General features: G+C 38.1%; 3 protein-coding genes across 9 annotated transcripts in view; all 3 read left to right on the forward strand.

Annotated features, from left to right (window-relative positions):
- LOC132912644 (voltage-dependent calcium channel subunit alpha-2/delta-3) overlaps positions 1-4,038 on the forward strand; it is a 78,497-nt gene extending 74,459 nt beyond the window's left edge. For all 4 annotated transcript variants that reach the window (XM_060970240.1, XM_060970242.1, XM_060970243.1 and 1 more), the window contains one exon: positions 4,018-4,038. In XM_060970240.1, coding sequence (XP_060826223.1) covers positions 4,018-4,038 — 21 coding nt within the window. The remainder of the gene's footprint in view (positions 1-4,017) is intronic.
- Positions 2,589-6,825, forward strand: LOC132912650 (zinc finger protein 530-like). 2 transcript variants are annotated; one of them, XM_060970255.1, is made up of 3 exons: positions 2,589-4,819; positions 4,908-5,067; positions 5,115-6,825. In XM_060970255.1, the coding sequence occupies exons 1-3, from the start codon at positions 3,444-3,446 to the stop codon at positions 5,772-5,774; spliced, it is 2,196 nt and encodes a 731-aa protein (XP_060826238.1). In that variant the 5' UTR covers positions 2,589-3,443; the 3' UTR covers positions 5,775-6,825. The 2 variants fall into 2 exon arrangements, with proteins under 2 accessions (XP_060826238.1, XP_060826239.1); XM_060970256.1 differs by having other exon boundaries at positions 2,594-4,819; positions 5,124-6,825.
- Positions 6,826-7,419: 594 nt separating this feature from the next.
- Positions 7,420-26,322, forward strand: LOC132912670 (protein yippee-like 1). 3 transcript variants are annotated; one of them, XM_060970297.1, is made up of 5 exons: positions 7,420-7,681; positions 22,857-23,309; positions 23,477-23,520; positions 23,719-23,827; positions 23,920-26,322. In XM_060970297.1, the coding sequence occupies exons 2-5, from the start codon at positions 23,208-23,210 to the stop codon at positions 24,007-24,009; spliced, it is 345 nt and encodes a 114-aa protein (XP_060826280.1). In that variant the 5' UTR covers positions 7,420-7,681; positions 22,857-23,207; the 3' UTR covers positions 24,010-26,322. The 3 variants fall into 3 exon arrangements, with proteins under 3 accessions (XP_060826280.1, XP_060826282.1, XP_060826281.1); XM_060970299.1 differs by lacking the exon at positions 7,420-7,681 and adding an exon at positions 19,400-19,528; XM_060970298.1 differs by lacking the exon at positions 7,420-7,681 and adding an exon at positions 20,651-20,975.
- Positions 26,323-26,638: the final 316 nt, after the last annotated feature.

Consider the following 26,638-nt stretch of genomic DNA (forward strand, 5'->3'; position numbering starts at 1 on the left):
GACGAAACATACTTAACAGATGGTTAGGTGAACAACGCATTTGTCTTACAAATTGCAGCATCGAAACGTCTTCACGGCTTCTACCACGAAAATTGTTCAGCCAACTGTTCTGTATCCGAGAAAATTTATGGAAAAAATTTATTTTCTACCTGGAGAATAGTTTTTCGATTATTACTGTTGGAATCGATTGTACCGTGGAAAAATTTGAGAAGTTCGTCTTTGGCAATGTAGTTTAAACTAAGTTAATGTAGATACGTTGACGTAATTATTACATTACGTATTGCAATATAAGTAACAGAGTACCAGCGAACATGATTGCTCTTCATAAGAATATATTGACTTTCGTATACTTAAAGAGAATTTATAGAAAATTCTATCCGAGAGTACCATCGAATAATTGTAAATCTTGAACCATCTTGCGTCTGTTCGACGAGAAATCTATGTTGCGGACGGATCGTGAATCCATGAACATAACGCAATCGCCTCACGCATCCGTCTTATTCCAAGATCAAGTCACGTGTGAGACTGCATGGTAATCAGCTGACACGGACCGTGCACAAAAAGAGTAGGTGATTTTAATAGAGAACAAACAGGATAAAGTGATGCAATTTTCCTCTCTCGATATTTATAAAACGTATATACTTACAAAGAAAATCAAGAATTTTTCTTTTTTGATAGTTCGTCCAATACTGTTCCATCGAAATGCAACAATATTCTTTTTGCTCTGTAAAGTTATCTATCAGTAGAGGACATAAGTCGTGGTCGCGTGGTAAGAAACGGCTGGGCGATATACATAGCAGGTGCGCGTGCAGACAGCTCGAGGCGTTTACCAGTTAACCGAGGGGTGGGCAAACTTTTTTCTGAAAGGGTGGAATAAGAAGCTGCGGGATTTACTGTGCCAAAAAGGGGTCACGCTATGCTAAAGCGAACGCGCAGGTCTTTTTAATCATCTTGTCAGGCTGGTATAATCCGTGCAAATCGTCCGTAAAAATTCTCACTACTTTCTGGTAGACAAAACTACTGTAACTGCAACAGGCATAGCTTCTGAAACACGAAGATGGTTAACGTTGACTGTTCCGTGAAAATATCTTAAATAGATATCGTATATATCGTAAAAAATATTTTCTTTCTCAGGAGTATTTAAAATTCATACTTACCATTTCATTTGTGTTACAGTAATATATTATCCTATATAAATTAACGAGGATGAACTATCTTAACCCTCTCAAAGAATGTCTTTGGAACAAAAATGTCATTGAAGTGTTATAAAAAAATTAATTTTTAAAAATATCCACCTCTCTAATTATTAATTAACGAAAGAAATATTTCACATATATCAATTAAGTGAAACTGTTTGTCTATATATTTATCAATTTACAAAAATATCCATGATGTTTTAGGGACAATATTAAGAAGTGATTGCAAAGAAATAAAGCACCGTAATCGACACTAATTAGAGATAAACGAGCATAAAAGTGAATAAACGTTGAAGATGTGCTTGGCGCCTGAGTGTGAAGATGAGTAAAAGTTTGTAAAGATAGCACTTAATCCAACGTGTTACGTCTAACACAGAGAGAAAGAGATAGAAGAAGAAAATGAATGGACGTGGCTGTAAGATTCTCATTCCGCCAACACGCACTGGCTTTTTGCCAAGTCGTGAGCGCGAGCCATTAACGTGCGGGATTGCTTATCAGTTGCTGAGTCCGCGTTATTGCGTCGACGATGACCAACCGAGCGGCGGGCGACGCTGTTTCTGTCCCCGAGCCACCTAGATGCCCCCACGTTTCATAACTCGCCAGATATCAGCTATAAGCTATAAATGACGAAAGCGATCACGTTCACAAGAACCTACGTCCGTGATATTGACCTCCCATCGATTATGGAACTATTTGCGTGCATAACGAAAAATTACCGCACAAAAATCATCCTTCCTTTTGTTTGTAAGCTGATTGTTTAGAAAACGCTTCAGGAAATCTCTTACGATACAATATACTAAAACAATGGTACATAAAACATTACGAATGAAGTACATTATAAATGCAATTTATAATGATTTTTATCGGAGTAACAATTTTTAGTTATATATACTTAACTTTGTATGAGATACCCAAAGTTTGATATTTAATAAGATTATCTGTATACGGAAAAATGAATTTAAAAAAGTGAATAATGGTTATATCTACTATATGATAATTATTTTCACACGTGAAAAGTAGTTATAGTGTAATTAGCGTTGTTGACACTCGATGTAATCACCTCATACTTGTTTTCCCCTTTACATCCTGAAGTAGATAATTGATTACTACGAAACCTATAATTATGGGTTATCGCTATGTTAAAATAGGCCTTTCACTTTCCACTTGTAGCTATAGTAATTGCACATAGAAATTTCATAATGATACATCGTTATATGAAAAAATTTCAGTATACCTTTTTGTCAAGAGACGAACGATTAATAAAAAGATTGTTGAGAAGAAGAGTAATAACTTGTAACCTGTGAACATTTAAATATGGTGGAAGAAATCGCGTCGGCGGTACAGTGTTGCCAGTACGGAAGTACTCGATGACGCTATTGCCAGGTTTGCTCCCTCCAAAACCGCGCGTGCATTGGCAGCATTGTTTTTTGGTAGTTTACAAATAAAATGGCCGATATGTGAGGCTATTTTGTATGGACAATAAAATATGCAATTGTGTAAAATTAATGACCATCGGCCGCTCGTGTATGTATGTCAAAGTATAGGTTCAGTGTTGGGAAGTACGAAAAGATAAAGTAAAGTGTAAGTGAGCGTGTGGGAGTGCCGTGAGAGGAAGGTGGAGGTTGTCTTTCAAGACCCGTGGACGCCGCGGGCCCGAACACAGAAACGAAGAATAACTTACGAACTCAAATATATTGAAAAATCAACCGAGCGCTATATCTTTTTCATTGGCGCGCGGTGGCGCGGTAACAACTATACGAGAACGGCTCTAGATTTACGGAACCTGGTTTACAGCGCACAGGCCCCCTCTGCCGCCTGCTCCAATTCTTCAGGCACTCTCGCCTCACCTAAACACTGTGTGTTCCTAAGTCTGACAAAGCAACACTTGGGAACACACCAAGCATTTGTTATACTTTATGTGACAGATGACAAACACATGTTGTTGATCACCTTTCATATTTTATTTTATGAATCTTGATTATCCATAAGCTGTCTATTAATATCAAGGGGTCAAATATTATAGTAACTTAGAGCCGCTTCAGGCAGATATGATTCTCAATTTTGAAACCTACAGCCGAGATACTGGAGTGTGACGGGTACGTTTATTTAGAGCCCTTCAAAATATTTCCCGCAGACCAGTTTGTTGTAGTGGAAAGAAATGGTGCAGACAATACGTTGACAGAGACGGAGGGGCCCACGAGCAGTGCGTCCAGCCAGCCCACCCCCTCCGTTACTCCTCTGTCAAACATGTGCACCACCCCTGGCAACGTAGGCACAGGATTTGGGTATGCTTGGTCCTTTGGTGGACCTGGAGCAGAAACCCGAGAAAATGCACAGGGTGAACTTACTACAAATATTAGTTATGCTGTGAATAATAATCAGGACCAAGGATCCAGTCAGAAGATACAGGTTGACATTAAACCAACTAAAGTTGCCAATAGTACACATCGTAGACCCATGTTCACTATGAATGAAACTTGTCAACAGACTCCGACAACGCATCATACAGCTGGAGCTCATAATCAAACACATGGCACGCATGTTCGTACTAAGAAACATCATGATGTATTTTCATTAACATGCGACAAGGGAGGTTGTAATTGTGATGCTGCACATGCAACACCCCCACCATCTCTTTTTTCAAATACTTTAGTTTTTACTACAGCTGATAAACACGCTATGAGTAAGCATTTCATGACACCTCTTGGACCACTACAGCTCACAGCAGAAGAATGCAATGAAATTTTAATGAAAAGAGCAGCAGCTGCTTCAAACCAAGCCAATGTAAACAATGTGGCAACGAGCCAGACAGATAGTACAGCTCACTTTGGGCATGTTTTAACGCATGTGAACACAACACAAATCGAAACAAAGGTCAAACAACAACAAGATATGGGAAGTCAAGTCAGAGTACCAAAAGAGAGACCATATTCTTGTTCAGAATGCGGGAAGTCATTTCTTCTGAAACATCACCTTACAACACATGCAAGGGTACATACAGGAGAACGACCTCATGTTTGCGTTCATTGTGGTAAAAGTTTTGCACACAAACACTGTCTTCATACTCACCTTCTCCTTCACAGTGCGGACCGACCATACCAATGCAGAGAATGTAAAAAGTCTTTTACACTAAAACACCACCTTGTAACGCACACACGGGTACATACGAGAGATCGTCCATTTGTTTGTCAAGAGTGTGGAAGATCATTTCCTTTAAAACGTCATTTAGTGACACATAGTAAATTCCATTCAGGGGAGAGACCTTTTGTTTGCGAAGAATGTGGAGAATCATTTTCTCAAAAGGATCACCTAACAATGCATTCGCGCTTCCATGGCAGTTTACATCCATTTGTTTGTCACGACTGCGGAGCAACCTTCCAGAGAAAGTTTGAGTTAGTGAATCATGGTCGTTTGCATGGCAGAGTTCCACATTCGTGTACTGTTTGTGGGAAAGAATTTCTCCAAAAGAGAACACTACTAGCACACATGCGCTTACATACAGGAGAAACGCCATTTGCTTGTACCGTTTGTGGAGAAGCATTTCCTCGAAAAACAGACCTGGTAACCCATTCGAAGATACATAACAATAATACGAACACAGACGAAAAATCTCTTATGTGCAGGTAAACAATAATTTCAATAACATATAGTTTAAATGTGCATGTCTGCCTATATTAAAATCTTCTGCATATGTTAAATTTAATGTTTCAGGGAATGTGGATTGGACTTTTCAAACCGGGAAGCTCTTACCCTGCACTTAAGGTTACATTCTGGTGATCGTACTCTTGTAACAGATCTCTGTGGGTTAGCAGCTGCTTTCCAACAAACTCCTGGACACTTCCTTACACCCAACACTTCTGGAACTCATCAGGTATTATCAACATTAGCGTAATATACGAAGTGCGTATACAATCAAAGGGTTTGCAGATGAATGGACCCATCGGAAATCCCGGTGTCAGCCATATGCATGGTGCAACGCAAACATCACCACCTGTAGGAACAGGTCCGAAACCAAAACCACACGTATGTCCCGATTGCGGTCGTGGTTTCGCGCAGAAACATGGGTTGTCTCAACATCAAAGACGTCATACGGATGGTAGCTGCCATATAAGATCACACGTGTGCGATAAATGTGGAAAAGCGTTTTATCAGAAGAATCATTTGTTATTACATCAACGCCAACACATGGATCCACCGCCTAGCATACTTCGGCAACAACAGAGACAAGCTGCACAAGCTGCTGCTCAACAAGCACAACAACAACAACAACAGCAGCAGCAGCAGCAACAACAGCAGCAGCAGCAGCAGCAACAGGTACAGCAGCAACAAGTGCAACAAGTGCAACAACAACAAGTGCAGCAACAGCAAGTGCAACAAGTGCAACAGCAGCAGCAGCAGCAACCTCAACAGCAACAAACAACGTGCACTGTAGATACAAAAACAATACAGCTTCAAGCAATACAACAAGTGCAACAACAAGTTCAACAACAGGTACAACAGCAGGTACAGCAACAGCAACAACAACAACAAGCGTGCTCTGTGGACACTAAAGCAATACAGTTAAATGTCACTATGTGAGACGATATAGAAAGTGGGGATTGGTCGATCCCTGGAACAATAGCACTCCCAAATGCGCACCCTGCTGCCACCCTCTGCACGCACTTTTCTTGTACTAACATTACACATTAGATATATTTATTATCTCTAGAATCGAATACGAAATAACCAATTTTATTACAAGAGTATATATACAAAGTATACATATTATATTCTAAACATGTAAGGCTTGTAACAAGGAAATAAAAATAACCATATATTAGTGTTTTACATATACTTTATATATCATTTACTCTAGATATGTAAAATGAAACTAAACAAATTAGTTGCCTTAATGAGATGAAGAATTTTAACGAATATATTAACTATTGTTTGGTGAACTTTTTTTTCATTTACTTTTAATTAGTAGGACATCACTTTATAAGAAAATACATATTGAATAAACAAACGTAAAAAAATAAGTTTTTTATGTACTACTGCTTTGTTGTTATCCTTCATGCTGTGCTTGTATGGTGAAAGTCGAGAGAAATGTTGATCGTGTGAATGATCAGTAAAAAATAAATATGTAGAATGTATCAAGAAAGAGGGAGAGGGTGGCAGACATAGCGCATTTATGGAGCATTTAAAATTGTAGGTCTGCCCGAAAAAAAGAGATGAATGGTGTCTTTAAACGTATTTTTTACGTTATAGCAATTCGTGAAATTTGTTTAACAAATTCTAGAGAGTTAAGAGCGCAAGAGCATTACGAAAATTTATATTCCATTAAATGGATAGTTATTAACTTTATCAATTCGAAAGATTCGAATAAAGTTCGAATCGTTAAAATCGTTTTGTTTTTATGTGATTGATAGCGTTTTCATTTCTTGAACTTCCGTACTTTCTTATGTTCTCGACTTCGACTTTTTTACTTTATAATACCAAGATATGTGTGAAAGCCATTCACATATTCTTACAAAAAAGCATCCAACATAGTAAACTTTTGTAATAGTTTTGTCAGAGATATGTAATAGCTAATAGAAATGCGCAAAGAAATGAAAGAAGTAATAAAGGTAGCTTTCCTACATAGTTTTAACATACATATATATTTTTTCCAGACAGATAACAAACATGCAATGCGTTTTTTCGTGATTTTACACGAAAGTGAAACACGACCTAAATTAGAATCACATTTTTAAATGGAAGAAAAAAAGGAGAAAAATTGTTAAACGATGAAATATTGTAAAACGAGCTTTAATGTGCCTTTTTTCAAGCTCGCGATTAAAGTACCTTTCCTTCTTCTGCATTCCTGTTTCTATTCGCATACGATACAGATTATCTTGTGAAAGTAAACTTTTCGCCCACGCGCACGAAAATATATGGGCTACACGAAACAATCAGTATTCATATTTTTTTCAAACTATGAAAATACGATCATGTAGTACATCTATGCGATTAAAATTTTCATTCGTTTCATTTGTGCAATATATAAGTTTATTCAAGTTACTTACAGTCACGCACGAATCAAACGCTTCGAATACAGCGGTACTTCACTTGTTTACTCATTTAAACATCCTGAAATCTCCCGCGTTTCATTTGGTAATGTAATAAAAAATAGAAGATAGGTAACACGCATTTGTTCAGAAGCGATATCTGGCGGTGATGTCCGGAGATAGACGAACGCAAATAGCGCATGCGCATAGGTCATCGTATATCGTCCCGCCTGCGGACGAACCGAAATAAATCGAACGACGCCGAGCCGATCAGCAGTACGGTGCTCGCTGGATGCGACTGTTTCGCGTTAGTGATGATCAAAACGAGTTGTCGTCGTCGTTGTTTGTGGCATTTCGCGAAGACGAAGAAGCCGTGATCCGTGATCAAAAGCTCGAGACGGAGAAGAGGCCGAGGACACACATCGTCGCTCGTTGCCGCGGCCACGGATGCATATGGAGGTGCGTAAACCCTTGTTTCGATGCACCCTCTTCATCTATGCACACGTTTTTTCTTTGCTTTGAAAACATTACAAACACTTCCTTTAACACCACTGCTATTTTCCTATGTGATCTCCTCTGTCCCGTGAAACACGATTTAGTACACGAATGTATCCTGGACAATTGAAAGTGCAATAGATGCATTTATCACAGGAATTATTATTTACGATATCTGCGTCGAATCGAAGGATCGTTACTCGTTGAGAACTTTCAATTTCGTACATTACCTCGAGTTAATATTTTTCTACAAATAATAGTATGTTTGAAACGCGATTCAAGGAAACGTCCATGCTGTTTTCATTCGGTCAGCCTGTGCTTGGAACGACGCAATACTATTTTTTCTTCTTTAAGTTTGTTTATTTGGTGTGTAATCATTCAGGTGATTAGAATAGTATCATCTTGGGTTGTGCAAACTTATATGAATTTTGCACGACAGTGAACTCTCCCTTGAAAATAGGCCGCAGATTAAAAGTACGTGCGCATACGGCATTGGACTTTGTGTACGCTCTCAGCTGACGGGGGCCTGTCAGCTGCCTTCCACGAGAAGATCAGGGCCGTCATTTTGTGTGGCCTTTCTATACAATTTTTCCCGTTACTTCGTTTATCTGGAATTTTATAATCGACCCATTCCGTTTCGTTTCTACCTGGATGGTGCATTCTAAATACAATTTTTCTTCGCTTGGTAACAGTGCATAATCTGCCATATCGAATAGCTCTGTCGTCACGTCCGCACGTGTGCGTAGGACAAGAATCTATTATTCCATTGTTAATTGATCATTGTACACTTAGTTTACACTCATCTAACATCTCATTACATTTCCATCAACCTCTCGTGTGTATACCTCGTTTCTTTTTCGAATACATTTTTATTCGTCGACTTTTTTTATTCAAATTTTTTAAATTACTTCCCACTTACACACAATGTCAACGACATCGTAATACTCCGCGTCAGTGGTGATAATTTCGTTGATACTTAACCGGCAATCTCGCCAAGATAATGCGCGCCGTCTTGTTTTGTACACATTCACAGCTGATTCAACCGCCGCGTCTTAAAAACGTTCAAACTGTTATCTTTTAGTACGCGGATACTCTTTTGCGACATTTCTTTTCTCTGCTGTATGTGAACGCGTACGTACAGAATGGCTTCGATCGCTCTGAAAAAACCGTACATACATAATATCCAGCATAGAACCTGTGCTAAAGGCTAACAATAAGTGGTAGAGGGAATTGACGTAACGCTTTGCTTCTTCCCTCTGTGTGTTTCCACCCGAGACCACCAAACTCCGATCGATTTTTCTATCGTAAATATTTGGCCAAGTTTACATCAACATTTACGTATCGTCGATTTGTTATAAGAGTGATACATCTAAAAAATTGTCAATTCCGAAGTATCTACAGAAATTAATCATTTCCGATCAGAGCTCGAAGTGAACTATTTTCTATAGAAACAATACTACTTTATTTATTAATATCGAATTATTTAACGAAAGAAATGTCGTAATGCAAAAATTGTATCAACTCCTTATTTAATATTATTTTATTCAAGATTCTCAAAACCCAAATTCTATTATCCCAACAATAAAAGAAAAGAAATTATTTTTTATTACTAGATAATGAGATTATTAATAATTTTCAAGTTTATAACGATCTCTTGAAAAATGGACTTTTCCTAGTTGTGTCTTTTAGTAAATTGATGATACAAGTTGACTCTTACTATACAAATCAACCGTCAACAGAAATTCCCTAAAAGGGAATAATATATATATGTTTATTTTCCTTGTACTTGTACCGATTGAGTACAATTTGACTACGGGTTTCTCGAGTCGATCGAGCGCCTTTCGAATTTAATAGCCCGAGAACCGTTTGCTGTGTGGACGGTGTCCATATACACAAAGTGCATATTAAGGTGCAATTCGCTTTGAAAGCGACATCCGCGTGATGCGTTCGTCCACAGGACGCTTTACATGGAAAATTAAATATGCGCGACGAGTTACGAAGGACGATGACCCGAATTAACTAAACTCGAAGCTGCTGCTGTGCGCCGCGCTTGTTCCTCTCCCGGTGTTTATTTAAGCTGCAGTGGTGTAGCCTCGCTTGATTCCTGTCTAGCCAGGCAACAGCGACCAAACCAAGCTGCTATACAGTCACTTTGATTCGCGCAACGAAAGTTCTTCGCTCGTTCCTTCGTAACCATGCTATTGGCCATACCAATATACACCTACCATATGTACAGTACTCTGCAAAAGTATTCTTAGACTATTTAACAAATATAAATCTTTTGTTTTCTTTTACGAATGAATGATAATATACTTTTACGATACACTTTAATTCTATTCTTATTTATAAAGAAACATTTACCCAAAAATTTCCTAGAAGTAATTCCCTAGAAAGTTGTTAGTTAATTTTATGTAATTAACTTTGTGTACCAGCTTTTTTGCCTCCTCGATAACGAAAGTTCTTTTACGACGCTGTCAAATAAGTTTTCGGTAAATTCATTTCATATTATTTGTTATCTTGTGTTTGATGTTAAGATATTTACACTGTATCGTATAGTGCATGCGTATCAATTTTGCTTTTTCACGAGGAAATGTTTCCGTGATATTAATACAAGGACTACCAGACTGTTCGAAATTCGTAATTCTTTATAGAAATTTTATACAACGGTGCATGTATAATTTGTAGTTTTATATTATATTTTTTTTATAAATTCTTCTTGATTTCCTTGATACGAGTCCTGTAGTTCTAGTCTTAAACTTTGACGTCCACCGAACAAAGCAAAATATACACGTTGAGTAATACGATACCGATATTTTACGTATTCGTGTATTATGTATATAAGAAGTTGCACGGAATACGTACTCTCGAATAAAAACACTATCTGTAATGATCGTTTCTCTAATCGTTATACACAGTTATTTAAATTTTCTAAAAGTGGGAATTCCAGTATAATTATGACTAATTAGTGGCTTGTTGTTATTATCTCTCCGTAACGCGTTACGCTTCGATATAGTCAATTTTTTAAGTCTTTTTTAATTCTGTTATAATCGTTGAATATTTCAAGCAAGCAAACGCATCGAATTTTCTGTTTCCATGAACGCGTCCTCCGTGGACCTGTTGGACGACGCTTTTGTGTACGTTTACAGCTGATTGGGCTGTCAGCTGGGCTGCGCGCGATAGAACCATCTAGCAGGCTGGCCAACGCATGTTCCAGAACGCTCCGAGGGGGTCTTGTTTTTCTCTTGCTTTTTTTCTTCCTCTGTCATTTCCCAGCAGAGGCTCTGCTCGCTGGCGACCACGCCAGTCAGGGCAATGCCTCTTACAATCTTTAAACTTATCCCTGTTGAGTCGCTAGCGGTTGGGATAAGGTGAAGGGTTATATTCGACGCGTTTGCGTTATACATGTACGCAAGCGTAAACCCTCGCCTATACTGGATGGGTATTATAAGTTTTGCCGGCCAAACTTTTTGAGTAAGTTTTATGAATATAAATAAGAAATATAAAATGCTGTATAAACAGTGGTCTTTTATAGTTGTATTAAGAATATGACGCATGAGAGGAATAGTATTTCAGTCTGCAAATTTGCAATTAGGTCTCATATTATTAAACTTGCATAGAGAATTTCGTAAGAAAAATTATATTAAGTAAGTCGATACAAAAAATTCATTGAAACGAAATAGAGTTGACAAGTAAACTTTACTATTTTTATTGTTACGTGTAATAGTTACCTGAAGTTTTTTATCTATCTTCCTATCTTTTTTATAACTTTTTAATAATAAATCGTCGAACGACTGTTATTTACGTAACATTCTTTTCTGATCTATATTTATCAAATATACCGAAAAAGTATAAACGAAAACAATTGCGACGCTTTTATAGGGATCTATAAATAACGTCCAGTTTCGTTTTTCTTTTTATACGCTATTTTTACGTGTATTCGGTAATATAACGAACGTATTTCTACACAATGGTAATTTATTAACGATTTGCTGCTAAATATGCGTGTTAAAATTACTATATTTCTAAATGTTTAGCGGTGATTGTACTTAATTATAATCGTTCTCGTACGTGAAAGAAAATCTTGCAACATCGGGAAACGTTACGAACGACCTTTAATTCCAGGAACGTATTTCTAGTTAGTCATAATAGCTGGTAAAACGTGACAAACTACATGAAGATTCCCATTCATAATTCGTACAGTTATACGACACAAGTAAACTTCCGTTAGACACGTTCTTTATTACCGAACTATAAACTAACGCACATATTATTTTCTTCGCACGCACTTGATTAAACTCGGCTCTCATGGTAGTGGGGCTCGGCGGGCTTGCGATCAAAAACCTCGCTATCATTTATCACTCTACCGCTGCGCTGGTTCGTTGTACGTGCGTGACCTACGCAACTTGACTTCGCTTTTTTTTTCAAATCGTTCTCTCATTCTTTTGCATTGTAACGATTGTACAACGGAAGATTGCGAGTTTACGTAATTAAAAGAAAAATACCAAACTGGAGACTTAGGATATGGCAATTTTAATGCGTACTTAAAAAAACATTATTTCTTTTTTTCAAAGCGACCAAACGAACGGATTAGATCACGATACTGGTTTTTTTTTCTACTGATTCCAACGATCCCATGCGATGCTTCGTTACAGATTGGATTATATTCTTTATCTGGAACATATATTCCGGATTGTATCTGAAGTCCTTGCCACGCGTCATTGGTCTGCTTGTTCGGTGGCCATTGCTTGGAATAATAGGGACATGGATAAATATGAAGTCCATTCACTGTTTCACGCATATAATTGAAACGTTTCGAATCGAACGTTCGCTACGATAGACATCGAAAACAATGGATTACGCTTGATTATGACATGTACTTGGAACATGTTATCTTTACAAGAAATTTAAGTTCGCGGTTATTCCAAGTATCGATAACAAGATACGCGCATATCTCCCCTTGCTTATTCTTTTTATTTTTTCCTAATGTATTTACGAGGTAAAGAAGAAGGAGAGAAAAGCGTAGTGTTTTCGTCGCTATCACCTAGTGCGTCGCCGTTTTTGTTTGATTTTACTTATAGTTGACGAGCCAATAGTCGAAGCCGTACATAATATACGTAAATATAACCACGGATATGTATATGTTTACTCGAGTCTGGAATACATACAGATATATATGTAGATACAAGGAAGGAGGAGTTTAGGGAGAACAAGGATGAAAGAAAACGCTGACCACCAACAACGAGCTCTAATAGGAAAGAGGCTATTCGCTTTGTGCTCATCGATTTGATAATGTAGTACCTGTCTTTCGTAATACGTTTTAGAAAGCTAACCAAAATGCTGGAATTTAAGGTTTAGATTTCCTATTATCATGGTTATCTCGGTTCGTCGAACGTCGTCAGTGCGCGCGGATCACTAATTATGTTCAACGAGTCGTCGCGATGAAATGTAAATCTGCACGGTAAAAAAGCCAGCTGGGTTATTGAATTGTCGTTCAACGATTTGCTCGGAAGTATGAATCATTCGTACTCTTACATACGCTTGTTCAACGCACCGCCACATGTACGCTACGCAATTCGTGTGTTTTCCTTTTGTATTATTTACCATGAATCAGTAGCCGTACTTAGTTAGGTTTATATATTTACGTTCACGCGTTTGTTCTCCCCATCATGTTTTGTTTTCATAGAACAAAACTCCGGCATTTAGGATGTTAATGACTCACTTTTATGGTTGTCTGGCCTAGGATTAGGTGTACCCTGGTATATAGCCTACCTTGCTAACAGGTTATATTTAGTCCTGATTTATGGCCAATTATCCATTAAATTTTCATAAATCTTAACATAACGATATGAAAAGAGTGAAATTTTCTTAACAAAATCTTTCATTTCAAACCTAAAAGATTTCGTCAGTGACTTCAACGCGATTGGAAAAAAATATTCACAGCAACGCATTCACTCTTATCGCGGTCCGTTTCTTTCTTCGCGTGGTGTGCATGGCACCGTTATATTGTATATAATTACTCGTTGCTCTTGCATGCAATCTTGCTCGTGGTTCAACAATCTTGGCGCTTTTAGACGTCCGCGCGAATTATTTATAAAACGATCGTGCACCTTGCTCAACGAAGGAGTTATCTGTATGCTAAGCGAGAACACGCCGTTGCTCGTTCAGTCCCGCCACGCCGCGGCGTGTAATGTAAAACTTGTTGCGAAGAAAACGCGCGCAACGCGACGTCTTTAGAGTCATTGTTCTCTCTCTCTCTCTCTTTCTTTCCCTTACTCGTGGGGGAAATACATGGATGTACGAATATACGCACTAGACGATCGCGTGTGAGCTTGTTCCTCCAGTTGCGGATGTCTGCTTGAAATTTTTCGGTTGCTGCGTGAACGAAATATCTTCGAATATTTTGGTTCCCAGTCGCGATCTTACGTTTACCATAACATATGGATCGTTAGCGTTCTCTTGGTAAGTAACGTGCTCAGGAAAAAAGAAACAAATCCGCGATCACTTTTCGTAGAAATAACTGGCCGAATGATATCTGGATTACATTACCTTTCTTATTTTATATCGGACCGCAACGTGTCTACCGTCGACTATTTTAGCTTAGTATCGAAATAGAATTTAATAGAATTTATTTCTTTCTCAGGTTTCCGATATGAAGTTTAAAGATGTTTTGTGAATTGGGCTAATGGAAACGATCAAAGTATCGAGAAATTCATGAAATCAGATTTTCTTTTTTATGGAAATGTTTATTGCTTACGATGCACTGTCGGATTCTTATTCCTATTCGAGAGGTCTGCGTGATTTATTAAAGCCATATCTTCCTGTGCATTCAATGGAAGACAAGGGAGAAGAGATATCGTTGTTGCACGACGACTAAAGGGAACGTAAGTCGACGATGTTTCTTACGAGCTATCTGCATAAAGGCGTCGTGTTGGAATAAAATTGAAATACTTACGAAAAATAACGTATTCTTCCTACTTTGTATTTACATATACGTTTCTTGTTAAATCGTATCATACGAAATTCTATCAGGGCTTATTGTTTACATCGTATTATCAGCGAGAGATATTTTGATCGTCGCGTAAAGCATACTAAATCCATGTCGACGAGATAAAGAGGGAAACGACGCAACGTCACTCGTTTCTTTATCACTAATGTTTGTGTTTATGGTGCACTTGGTATTCCAAGTGCGTACATTCGCTATTTACACTTAACCGGAGATTAACAGCTTTTTTGGACCCACGTACCTCGCGCTTGTAACATTGCGAATCTTCGTAGGAAAAGTATAATACGCAATCTCCTTTTTTTTACTTCTCATTGTCTTTTTATTTTTTAGCGTTCGTTTCTATACAATATATTGTTAGTCGTGCATCGTATTTATTCGTATCCAAACGTTGATCTTTTTACGCTCACGTACGTTACGTGTCGTCTATCTTCGGTTTTTACAGCGAGATACGAACTGTGAAATTCGAATGCGGAGACTATACATACGCATTTAATGTATATGCCTGAATCGACTTAGAACGTAAACGTTGTAAATATTCGATTTTGCTGTTACGTTACTTTTTTTCCGTGTCCTTATTCCGAATTGTTATATGTACATCCGTTGACATCGAACCTTCTCGTTGAAATTTCCCGATCCTTTATCAATCGATTATTTGAACCCTGGCCAATGTTCGAGCACGTTGATTTTTCTAAACGTACGGCATTATCGCGATACGTTGATTACCCCAACCTAACCCTATTAATTAGTAATTAATTCTACGTTTACATTTGTGCTGTATATCTTCTGCCGAGTAAGTTCGTCGATAATAAATATCTTTCTTCAAATAGGAAGTAGCACCTGGAACTTCTATTTCTTTTTATCAATGCAGAAAAAAGCTCGTTTTTCAGGAAAAGGTCAGTTTGTAAAGATCACGAGACTTTACTACGTTGTATTCTAGTGTAAACAGGTTGTGCAAAACGTAAACATTATCGTGTGTAAGCTACTTGGCAAATGTTTGTAAAAACTGTGATCCTTCTCTGTTTTCCTTTTTATTTCTTTTCTTTTTTCTCTGTGGGTCTGTTATCATGAAAGACGTTGATCTACGTCGTCTGCGCGTGTAATCCAAGTTAAGGCCGTATCACCGTGTACCGCCTTGCATGTGATATGCAATAGAAAACATTTTGTCAATACACGCGATGACGCGCAGAGTCGTGACTGTATTGCATGACCCGCGATGCGTGTTCCGTCGATCGTGGGTCAAACACGTGATTGCCTTCTCGCGAACGCCACCGTTCACGATCATCTATTTAACCCTTTTCCGTATAGGGTTAGTCGTTGAAAAGAGTTATCGATTATCGCGCGTGCCATATCGAACTGCAACATAGCGCGTCTTTCATCCTTTTTTTACATCATGGATATTACCGATATCTCGTTTATCGCTGTAGTCGATCACGATCGTATCCTCAGTTGTGTGTGTATGTCTGCCTGTATGTGTGTATATATACGTCAATAAAGTTGTGAACTCGAAATGAAATCCGACAGGGACGAAATGAAATTATTACGAAATGAAATTGTACGACTACACACACGTACATATGTAATTGACCGGCACTATAGTCATCGTGTAGAATTTGAAGACTTACCTTGAGGATTATGAATAACTAATATTTTTATCGAAATATACGATCGTCTGTATTCTTAAAGAAGTATCGTCTATGTGCTTGAAATATGTTTTCAACGCTTCTGTAGCCATCCGTCATTTTAAACGATAACTTATAAATGGCGCCGTTTAAACGGTGGACAACATTCTATGAATACAAAAAGAATACATGAAATATACATGAAATATGCAAAGAATATACATACGTACCTAGACATGTACGTGATTCGTTCATGGAACACTTTCTTTTGCATGTGAATTATCGGTCGCGTGTAGATCCTCGATTATGTCACGGAAATGCTTTATCGATGCAGTCGGTAGTTTTTGTCGGAAGAATGCTCGTTTCTTGGTTTTACGTCGTATCAAATACAAGAGCCTGATAATTTTCGACCTATGCGATTAATGGCTCGCTAAATTGCATCGTGATACGTGTGCAACACATTTGCATGGATTTCCATTGTCCAGATTGTAACGTAACGATTGTTTTATACATATTTGAAATCGATACGATAATTCTACTGCAAATTAGTCGGCGTGACGATGCTCGAAGAGTAAAGAAAAAATGAAGAATTGTAGTCAATTCGCATGGAACTCGTACGTTCGACCTCTAGTGGAAATTAGAGCGTATTTACTAGCACTTTTTAAGCTGCTTATATCAACTTTATTATACTAACCTTACCTGTTATATCGAGTTAGCGAAAGGTTAAGGGGAAGCCTATTATGTTATATTGTGTACTAGCTCTTAGTCTATGGTGTAGCCATCTAGAACTTGATAGAAGTACCAAAATTTCCAAACAAATACGTACATTCGGTTCGCCGAAGGGTTTAGATGGGTGGCCGAGCATGAAATCGATTAAAATTGATTTCTGGTTAGACGGCTACGGTACACGAACGTAAGGTTCGCCGAGGTCCTTGAAACAGGTGCTACGCGACTTCTCGCGAACTTCGATAGTTTCAGCTTAATCTACTCGATAGTGATTTCCCTGTAACAGCATCCCGAATAATCGCGCGCTCGTCACGTGTTTGTATTTGGTTACCACATGATGCGTGTGGTATGTGTTGGCTGCGTTGAATGAAGTTTAGTCGAAGATGGCCGCAACTCCTTATTCAATGGAGCCGAGAACAATACGTGGAACGTGAAGGATTATACCTCGACATCGGGACCAAATTAGAATCGGCAAGAATTTTTGTACCGTTGGCCGTCAGCCATGTATCCATGTGCTTTTATTACGACGGTCGTCACATTTCTACTAGATTGAAACAATTTTGTGCGTCGTCGTACGCGTATGTGTGAGCGAACGATCATTAACATAAGTGTTATTTAACGACTCTTCATGAATCTTTACGATCGTTTCAATTTACGATTCTGATAGAGTAGTCCATTCGGTGCCATTTGGGATGCTAGTCAATACGAATCGAACATCTACGCGAACAGTGGCAAAACGATCGGTTCGGTTTAGTTCGGTTGTCGGTTTCAATTGGGAAGAATAAATGAACATCGCGTCGTTTTTAACGTTCATGGTCGATGTTAACTCCTTGCTCTATGACTTTTTTAGTACATAGCTATTTGAGCGAGCATTCAGTTATTTAGTTAGTCGCTGATGCAACATCATATTGGATAAGATGGTATTTAAATATTGTACATAATATTTATTTAGTCATAAGAAACTGAAATTAGAGTTCAAATAAGATTTCTTTAGAAATGTAATTTTCCTTCGTCGGAACGAGATTGTAATCACAAATTTCCATTGATATTATAAGGCAAATGATTAATTATTTCTATTCTAGACACGTGTACATCTGAATAAAAATGATTGAATACTTTTCTAGCGAAAACACCTTCTCCTTTATTTTAAATGCGTGCACGAGAGACTTCTCTGTCGGTCGAGAAGTTTAATGTTATCGATAAAGTTACCGGTTAAGTTAAAAATGGATAAGTTGGCCGCGCAAACGTGAAATTATCGATGGGAAGAATGCAAACCTTAACGAAATTTTCCTCTAACTCGATTATCTTTCGCGCCGATTAAATTTCCCGCGGGAAGATTCTGCGATAATGTCGTTGAAAGGTTTTCTTTCATTCTATCTCCGTTATTATATATCGAATCGAAAATCTGCGAAAGTCACTCTGACGAACTTTCGATCGAGCCCACGTTACCAGAATGTTTCTTATATGATATTAACGTAGAGATCATCCGAAAGAAAAAACTTCACGCCTGATTGGAAAAACCCGATAAGATATACAATATTCATATTGATTGCATTTACAGCTGACTGTTAACCTTTGCAAAAGCGTAATCTGTATTTAATCTAATCATCTGTTTAGATCTTTATTGCGTTTATCTTGACACAATATTGTTTACCATTCTACAAATTGCCTCTTTATTGACCCTGAATTCTCGAAAGAAACAACATTTCTCGATAATTTCACGATGTATATCAAGTTATAAGTCGTTTTTTTGCCTCTCGTGATCTTTTAAGCGTATTAGATTCATATAAGACACATTTACACGGAATGCGTGTAAAAACATGTTCATAAATATGCACGTTTGTAACTAATACCTGAAGCGACCTATGAATTTAAAATTAAAGTAGAAATCAAAGGATACACAAGGTAGGACGTAAAATTTCTGTTTTATCGATTCAGCTTTCGAAACATCGAAGCATATACGTCGTTCAATTCCCGATAAACTTTCGGTGTATCGTATAAATAGTTATTTCGTTTTATCTAATGTCTACGGATGTCCTGAAATTCTGGTGTCGATATCTATCTTTAGTATCAGAAGAATCCAATGGTTTATCTTATCATCCTACCGAATATCGTAAGGTTTCTGTCGCTCGATGAAAACGCGACCGAAACATAAACGTCCAAATGGTTTTCTACGCTTCTTCGATTTTACAAAATTCCTTTCTTTGTCTTTAGTATTGAAACAAGGTGAACGGAAACATGACCATTTTTAAAAATAAGTTTCATTGTCTGTAAACATCGTGAGTTACTGTTATGACTCACTCACGCGGTCTGAAACGTGTGTGCGACTGTTTGCAACTTCGCAACTAGAAGTTGTTCGCTGCGCAACTCAGTTTTCAAGAGTGAACTGTACGCTTTAGGGTTACGCAGTTGCACCGCACGACATCTGTTCCACGTGTTTTCCTATTGCACGCTTCGTCTGTAGTAAGTACATAACACGCATCGTATATCAACAGCAGGTGAAGAAAAAAGAAAACAAAACGTCTATCGCGGGTAGAAACGGGCTTTCACTGGATTCTTCGTGTCTTATTCATTGGCTAGGTGGGCTCGCGCGACGCACGCCGTCTGCACCGACATGGCACGGGGAAAAAAAGGATGACAAGAAAATCGGAAATTCCGAGGATGCGCCGGCGACGGGTAGCAATGACCTTGGGCCGTGTATTGACTCGGTGTTCCATCTCTTTGTTCCCAACAATTCGTCGGGAAACTTCTTTCTTGCGGTACGGCCTCTCTGCGGATTCATAGTCCGCGGCCATCGAACCGCGCCACCATTCTATACAGTTGTTCTTTATCGTCGCTGTATTCAAGGATGCTCGAGGAGATGCCTAAGAAATTTTTTAATCTAACCCGAGAAGCGTCTTTTATTATATCTTACGTTATATCTAAAGAGTTCTATTCGCGTTTTTATTCAAAAGTTTCTGCGCTGTTTTGCACGATTTAGTTAATATTGTCAGTGAAACATTGCAAGCTACAAGTTGTCATATATTAATCATTGTCCTCGTAATTTGTTAGTCTATAGCGTCTATAGAGTCTATAGAAATATCGTATAATTATATAAATTTTATAATTCATATTCTTAGTATTTGAAATAATTGTGGACTACTGCGTCGTTCCATTAGATAACTTTATGCATTTAGATATGAAACTACGTTTCAAGCTTAACCCTAGCAGATAATCGTTCGCAAACGCGAAATCGTATCTTCGAATGTAACATATGCGAACCGATAACGGTTTTACGTATTTGTGAATGAAAGTAATGCGTGTTTTTAGTCTGTCAGACTGAACGGTGCCTTGTTGACATTCAAAATAAAATATGAATCCAATTATTGTATCGATTTACTTTTCGGCAGATTAAAATCGTCTTGAAGCGTTTATTCTCTTTCAAACTGTTCCATTTCAAATATGCTAATTTCAATTAGTACAGAAACTACGTGCCACGAGTTTAAACATACAGAAAGTAAAATTAGTTTCAAGAAATTGAACAGAGGTATAATTTGTTTTAATTACGTCGCATTCTTTTCCTTTTTTTTTTTTTATGGTCTTTAGAGTGACTCTCACGCGTCAGAAATAATACAGCAGGAAGTGTGTCCGGCGATTGTGTCACACAGGCTGTTAATTCCGCGCGCTGCCATAAGCCTGAAAAGTGAAGTACATAGTACCGTTATCGCAAGGCCACGACGAATCATTGTTTCGATTGATTCAAGCTGAGAAAGAAAGAGAACGAGGAGGACGGAAAGAAAGAGAAAGAGAGGGAACGTAGACGAAGAAAAGGACGTGACGAAGAAGGATCGAAGAAGGAAAAAAGAGGTAGGAGAGGAGGATACGGGTTAAAGCCGCAGAAAGCGTCTGGCTCTCTAAATCCAAATAAGAGGTTACCGTTCTTTCATTCTTATAAAGCAGGAACACTTCGCTAGGTCTAACAAAACAAAAGCTCTCTTATTTTTATTTGTACGTACGCCACTATATATATGTGTGTGTGTGTGTGTGTGTGTGTGTGTCTTTTTCAATACAATATGGAAACGAGATGACCATAATTATGATGCACTTCTCATTCATATTAATGAACGATGCTACATTTTATTCCGAGGCCTTGAACCGAATCACAGCGTTGTTGATATTCTTAGTTTTCTCTTTCCATCTTTCGCGTTATTAATTTTGGATAATGGGCGCTGGAGAAAACGAAGATCGTCCCGTTTCGAGATTTTTCTTTTCAAGAAGGCTTCGACCAATCGATCTAAATCGATATTTCTCATCGGTGCTTGATATACTTATATCGATAGAAATCGTTTTCTTTCAAGATTGCGTGAAGCATAATTTTCGTCGACGTTTCAAACCAAATGCTACGCTTTTGTTTCAGTATCTTTAGCAGATAAATATGAAAGAAACTTGACGATTCTGGCGATGAGTACAGTGGCCTTCGGACAGCTCAAGGTCACAGTAAGGTACAACAGGATACAGTTTCATTTAAGAACCAACAGGCAGATATAACCCCCGAGTGCCCCTGCTGCGGGATGCATTGTTCGTTAAACATCCTTAATTCTGGTTAAAGTCGTACATTTTCCTTTTCAACATTTTAAAGTTTTCTCTCTTCGAATGATTCTTATGTTAAGATCGTGTGATCTCAAAAAGAAAAAAAAAAGACGTTGTACAGAAACAGGTTGGAAGCGTGAACGTTTAACAAGAAGAGAGACTGGCCCGTGCTTCCTCGATCCTTATAAAGAAGTCTTTCTTTAGGTGCATCATAATAAAGACCTTGTCTCCTTTCTTTGTTTGAACACACGCCAGCACGTGGCGTAGCCGGTCGCTCGATATGGAGCGTACATCAATGCTATTGCGCTTCAAAATGTTGAAGCAGTTTCGCTGTTCCGCCGCTGTGCGCGCGTATGCATTTCTTATTTTCATATATGCGGCGCACCATATGTTATCTATTCTTTTTCTGCTTTTCTCTTTATCTTACCGACGCGATGCGGCAACCGTATTGAGATTTTTCCTCCTTCCTACTTTGCTTCTTCTTCTTCTTTCTTCTTCTCAGCTGTTGGTTTTCCATAGTACACTCTAATAGTAAGCCACAGCGCGCGGTTTAACGCGCTTGGAGCCAGAGCACGCACGTTATTTAACAGGACGTTATAAATAACTCGGAACTGATAGTTGTGGAATAAATATACATGATAGCGAATAAATAGTGTGTAGAGCGTACAACGTAACGAGAACGCGGATTCTCAAGAAGACGCTTAGAAGCCAATGTTTGTTTTATTTTTAATGCCCAAAGGAATGTAATTTTAGATTTCGCACGTGACTGCCTTTATTTACTCAATTCGAATACATAGCTATAGTTTACCTTAAAATATTATGGTTATTAAAGAGCTTTCATTTTTCTTCCTTTTTCTCTTGCTATTTTCTTTCTTCTAGAAGAAAGCGGTATCCCTTTTCATGTATTTGAACTCTTACAGATATCAGTTTCTTTTTATCTTTAATAAAATCTCGACGATCCTATTCAAATAGATGTCATCTGTTCGTGGTAGAGATTAATAATATCGGATTGAACGCATTGCGTTAGTTAGATCACGCGGCTATCTCTGAACAGTGGTATACAACGCGTGTCGTCATCGTAGATGTTATAAGCGCGTAATTTTAAGTTGCACAACACACAGTCGATCTTATAACTCTCCGTAATAAGAATCGCTATGATTAGAGATACAAAGAGAAGAGCGGCGAGAATATATTGACTACTAATAATGATGTTTATCGACAGGTGTCCCCGAACCGGCGCTGTCTGAACCAGCTCAACAGCTGATCGGAGTACGAAGCGGCGGTGAACGGGGCCACTATTGCACCACCACCCCGCGATTGGAAAAAATTTGATATATCAATCGGTCACTGGTTAACGGCCAGACGTTTCCACGAACGAAAAAAGAGGAAGGACGTGACGAAGGTCGAGAAAAAGGAGCGAGGCGTCTGGACACTTGATAAGAAAAAGAAGGAGACAAATTAACGACGAAGAAGACGACGACGACGACGACGACGACGACGACGACGACGACGAAGACGACGAAGAAGAAGAAGACAAGGGCGAAGATTTCTTTGCTTGTTTGGATACGCCATCATGGTCAAAACTTTTCAAGCATACTTGCCCTCGTGTCACCGCACTTATTCGTGCATTCACTGCCGTGCTCACCTCGCCAACCACGACGAACTCATCTCTAAGGTGAGCCGTGCTAGATCAGGTAACGAACAGACTTCTCGCATTCATTACCGAGCTCTGCACACACCTATGTATACTTGTATTGTGCGTATTTATGCGTCTATATATCCTCTACATATGCGAGCAACTATGCGCAGTCTACTATACAGGCTATTTCCTTTTGATTGCAGTCCTTCCAGGGCAGTCAAGGTCGTGCCTATCTCTTTAATTCCGTGTAAGTATGCTAATGTCTTCGGAGAGACGAGATCAAATCGCGATGGAAAGTAGGACGCGTTATTTTACCCGTGAAACTTCTCGTGCTTTCTGTATATTTTGCCCGTCTCTCTTCTTCTATTCCCGTTGGTCTGTCGCGATACGATAGGCTGTTTATGTAAATGATAAAGAATAATGATCGGTCTTGTTGTTGTTTTAGGGTGAATGTAGGCTGTGGTCCTGCGGAAGAGCGAGTTCTGTTAACTGGCCTTCATGCTGTCGCTGATATTTACTGTGAATGTTGTAAGACCACCCTTGGGTGGAAATACGTAAGTTCCCTCTGGAATTTCTAAGAAGACAACTAGGTGTATGCACGTAGATCGATCCGGGTATTTGCTAACGACGCTTGGAAATTTTGTAGGAGCATGCGTTCGAGTCGAGTCAAAAGTATAAAGAGGGCAAGTTTATAATCGAGCTTGCTCACATGATCAAGGAGAATGGATGGGAATAGATCGAGTCGAGGGTCACCCACTGCAAGAGAAACAGGATACTCCCGATAAAAACATATACGAGGCCCATCAAAACTTTTCCTGATATAAGAATAATGCCTACAATGTTGTTCTAACTGCAATGTGCGGCCCCCTCCCCTCTGTCAAACCACCAACGAAAGTCTGTGATTTCATTTGTGATTTGTAATCTTAGTAACTTTTTATGTTTCGGACAATTCGACGCTATTTTTCGTTCTTTCCGATCGATTCATCATACAAGCGATGACACCGGCGATCCGCGGCGTCGCGGATCGATCAAACAAGGAAGTATTGTAAAGAGAGAAAGCAAAAAGAAATTATTTTTCAACAAACGATAAAAGAAGAAGAAAAAGAAAAAGACGGGAAACAAAAAAGAAAGAAAAAAAGCAAATGAATATAGAATATAAGGAACAAAAAACAGATGATAATGACGTTAGTAAGCTATGGTAAATATGATGACGAAGGTGCCATGGTGGAAATAAAGATGGAGAATCGCTCTGTTCGAACAATGGGGTGCCCTCCTAATTTTAATTCATTATCTTTCTAGACATTTTGCCGTGAATGTCGCAATGATAAATGTTAAAAATTAACGCGCGGGGCACCCCGATTAAAGATCAAGTTTTTTAATCCGTTATTGCACCGGAGCAGCGCAAGTGCCACAGACTTTGCTGGACTGACTGCCTGCCCGCCGCGTCTATCATTGGAATTTCACTGCCGATATTCCTAATATTAATTAAGATGGCTGTGGCGCATCGTAGGCGACGCAGCTGGTAGTTTTTAGAATAGCTTACAAGTATAGCATATTAAAGCCTACGTTATAATATTATAGGACCTCATGGATATAGAAAATAAGGATAACGTAAGAGTAATCACGGGTGTGAAATGGAAGTCGAGAGGAAGAAAGACGGAGTGAATGTCTTACGTGTGCGTGCGTGTACGCACGCGCGCGCGCGTTTGTGCGTGACAGAGAGAAAGAGAGAAAAAGAAGGAAGAAAAAAGGTTTGATTAATCGTGTCGTGTGTATATGTTTGATTTTATGTTCACCATGCCTGCCAAACTGTCTGTTAATCTGCCAGTCGCCATTACTGTTAGTGAAAAAAAAAAAAAAAAGAAAGAAATACCGTATTCTAACATGTTCACGTTTTCGTCGGCTCTGCAAGGTGTGGTATGACTGAACTTTTTTGTTGTGAATAAAAAGAATCATTGATCTGCGCCTTCCTATGCACGCACTATGAGATATATAATATTAAAGCAAGAAAAACGAGAAAAAAAGTTAAAACACGGAACAAATTAATTGCTCATTACTTTTAATATCGATCTCATTTGTAAATATTTAATAGAGTTCAATGACATCGCAGATTCACTATTTTACAAAAGATCGGAACTCTGATATCCGATCCCTCTGTCGAAGCCCAAATGTACGATTGATTTTCATTGGTCATTAAATGAAAAAATTTTACCAGGATACCGATTTGTCATTTTCACGCTAAACCAATACATAATGACATAGCGACATTTTAATATAATTAATTTTCTTTCGGTAGGATATCGTATCTTTGAGACTGCTTGTGTAAGTGAAATGATGTAAACTAATTTTTAGGCGACTTCTGATGTTACCTTCGTCGTCTTCTTTAAATTTTAGAACGATTAAAATTGATATTTATTTTAGACACAGAGGTCCTAACATTTATAAAATATTGATATTCGAATTGATATTTGGATTTGAAACGATAAAAAGAAGTATTTACCGTTCTTTGCGTTCTATATCCAAACGAAGGTAGCAAAATGTGCAGGCGTGAAAAACGTTTAATTCCTATTTTAATAAAAAAGTACATATATAAAGCAAAAGTATAATTGTGACATAAGTGTACAAACAAATAAAAGATTGGTCGGTTCTTGTGCTACGTTTCTCTTAAAACAGCGTAAATTGAATAAGGAGTATAAAAACTAGGTGGGGTCATTATTCAGATATTTAAGAAAACCACGAATCATATGCGTTCGTCGTTTTGAATGCATACATACGAAAGTGCAGTGTACTTGTGTGTATTTAGAAACGTGATGAATGAATGTGCCGGCCTAATTCCTCATGCTGTCTCTTGAAGAGTACTTTTTATATTACTGTGCCGATGTCCCTTTATCCGCACTCACTTTTCCAGTGATCTTGTTAAATTGTCCCCACTAACACTAATTCCGTAGTTCTCAGCCTCCACCACCATCCACCATTTCCACCATTACACAATTTTGCTTTGTAAAACATGTTCATAATAAAAAAAGAAATACAAGGTATTTAATCGAAATCGACTTATTTTATTTCATACGTGATATTCTATTAATTGTACATATGAAATATAATAATTTCATTATTTATATTGACTAATATAGATATTTGACAACTTATTTTAATGTAAGACCTTCCTTGTTCATGTGAAGTTTATAATTTTTTGAAAATAAAGAAATTTAAATTATTTCTGCTGTATATAAAATTAAAATCACGTTCCAGTTTTAATTATTTGTACATCCATATGTATATAAGTAAGCATATACAGAGATATTAGACGATTATCCTGAACAGCTGAGTTTAAATTTATATTTTGCGTTATGATTGTTGATTGT

The sequence above is a fragment of the Bombus pascuorum genome, chromosome 12 (genome assembly GCF_905332965.1).
Source record: "Bombus pascuorum chromosome 12, iyBomPasc1.1, whole genome shotgun sequence".
Taxonomy (NCBI): domain Eukaryota; kingdom Metazoa; phylum Arthropoda; class Insecta; order Hymenoptera; family Apidae; genus Bombus; species Bombus pascuorum.

Excerpts from the sequence above, each read along its gene's own strand:
- LOC132912650 (XM_060970255.1), top strand. The coding sequence starts at position 3,444 with ATGTGCACCACCCCTGGCAACGTAGGCACAGGATTTGGGTATGCTTGG. Across the intron at positions 4,820-4,907 it reads GAAAAATCTCTTATGTGCAG|GGAATGTGGATTGGACTTTT; the intron begins GTAAACAATAAT and ends TTAATGTTTCAG. Across the intron at positions 5,068-5,114 it reads ACACTTCTGGAACTCATCAG|GGTTTGCAGATGAATGGACC; the intron begins GTATTATCAACA and ends ATACAATCAAAG.
- LOC132912670 (XM_060970297.1), top strand. The coding sequence starts at position 23,208 with ATGGTCAAAACTTTTCAAGCATACTTGCCCTCGTGTCACCGCACTTAT. Across the intron at positions 23,310-23,476 it reads ACGACGAACTCATCTCTAAG|TCCTTCCAGGGCAGTCAAGG; the intron begins GTGAGCCGTGCT and ends TTTTGATTGCAG. Across the intron at positions 23,521-23,718 it reads GCCTATCTCTTTAATTCCGT|GGTGAATGTAGGCTGTGGTC; the intron begins GTAAGTATGCTA and ends TTGTTGTTTTAG.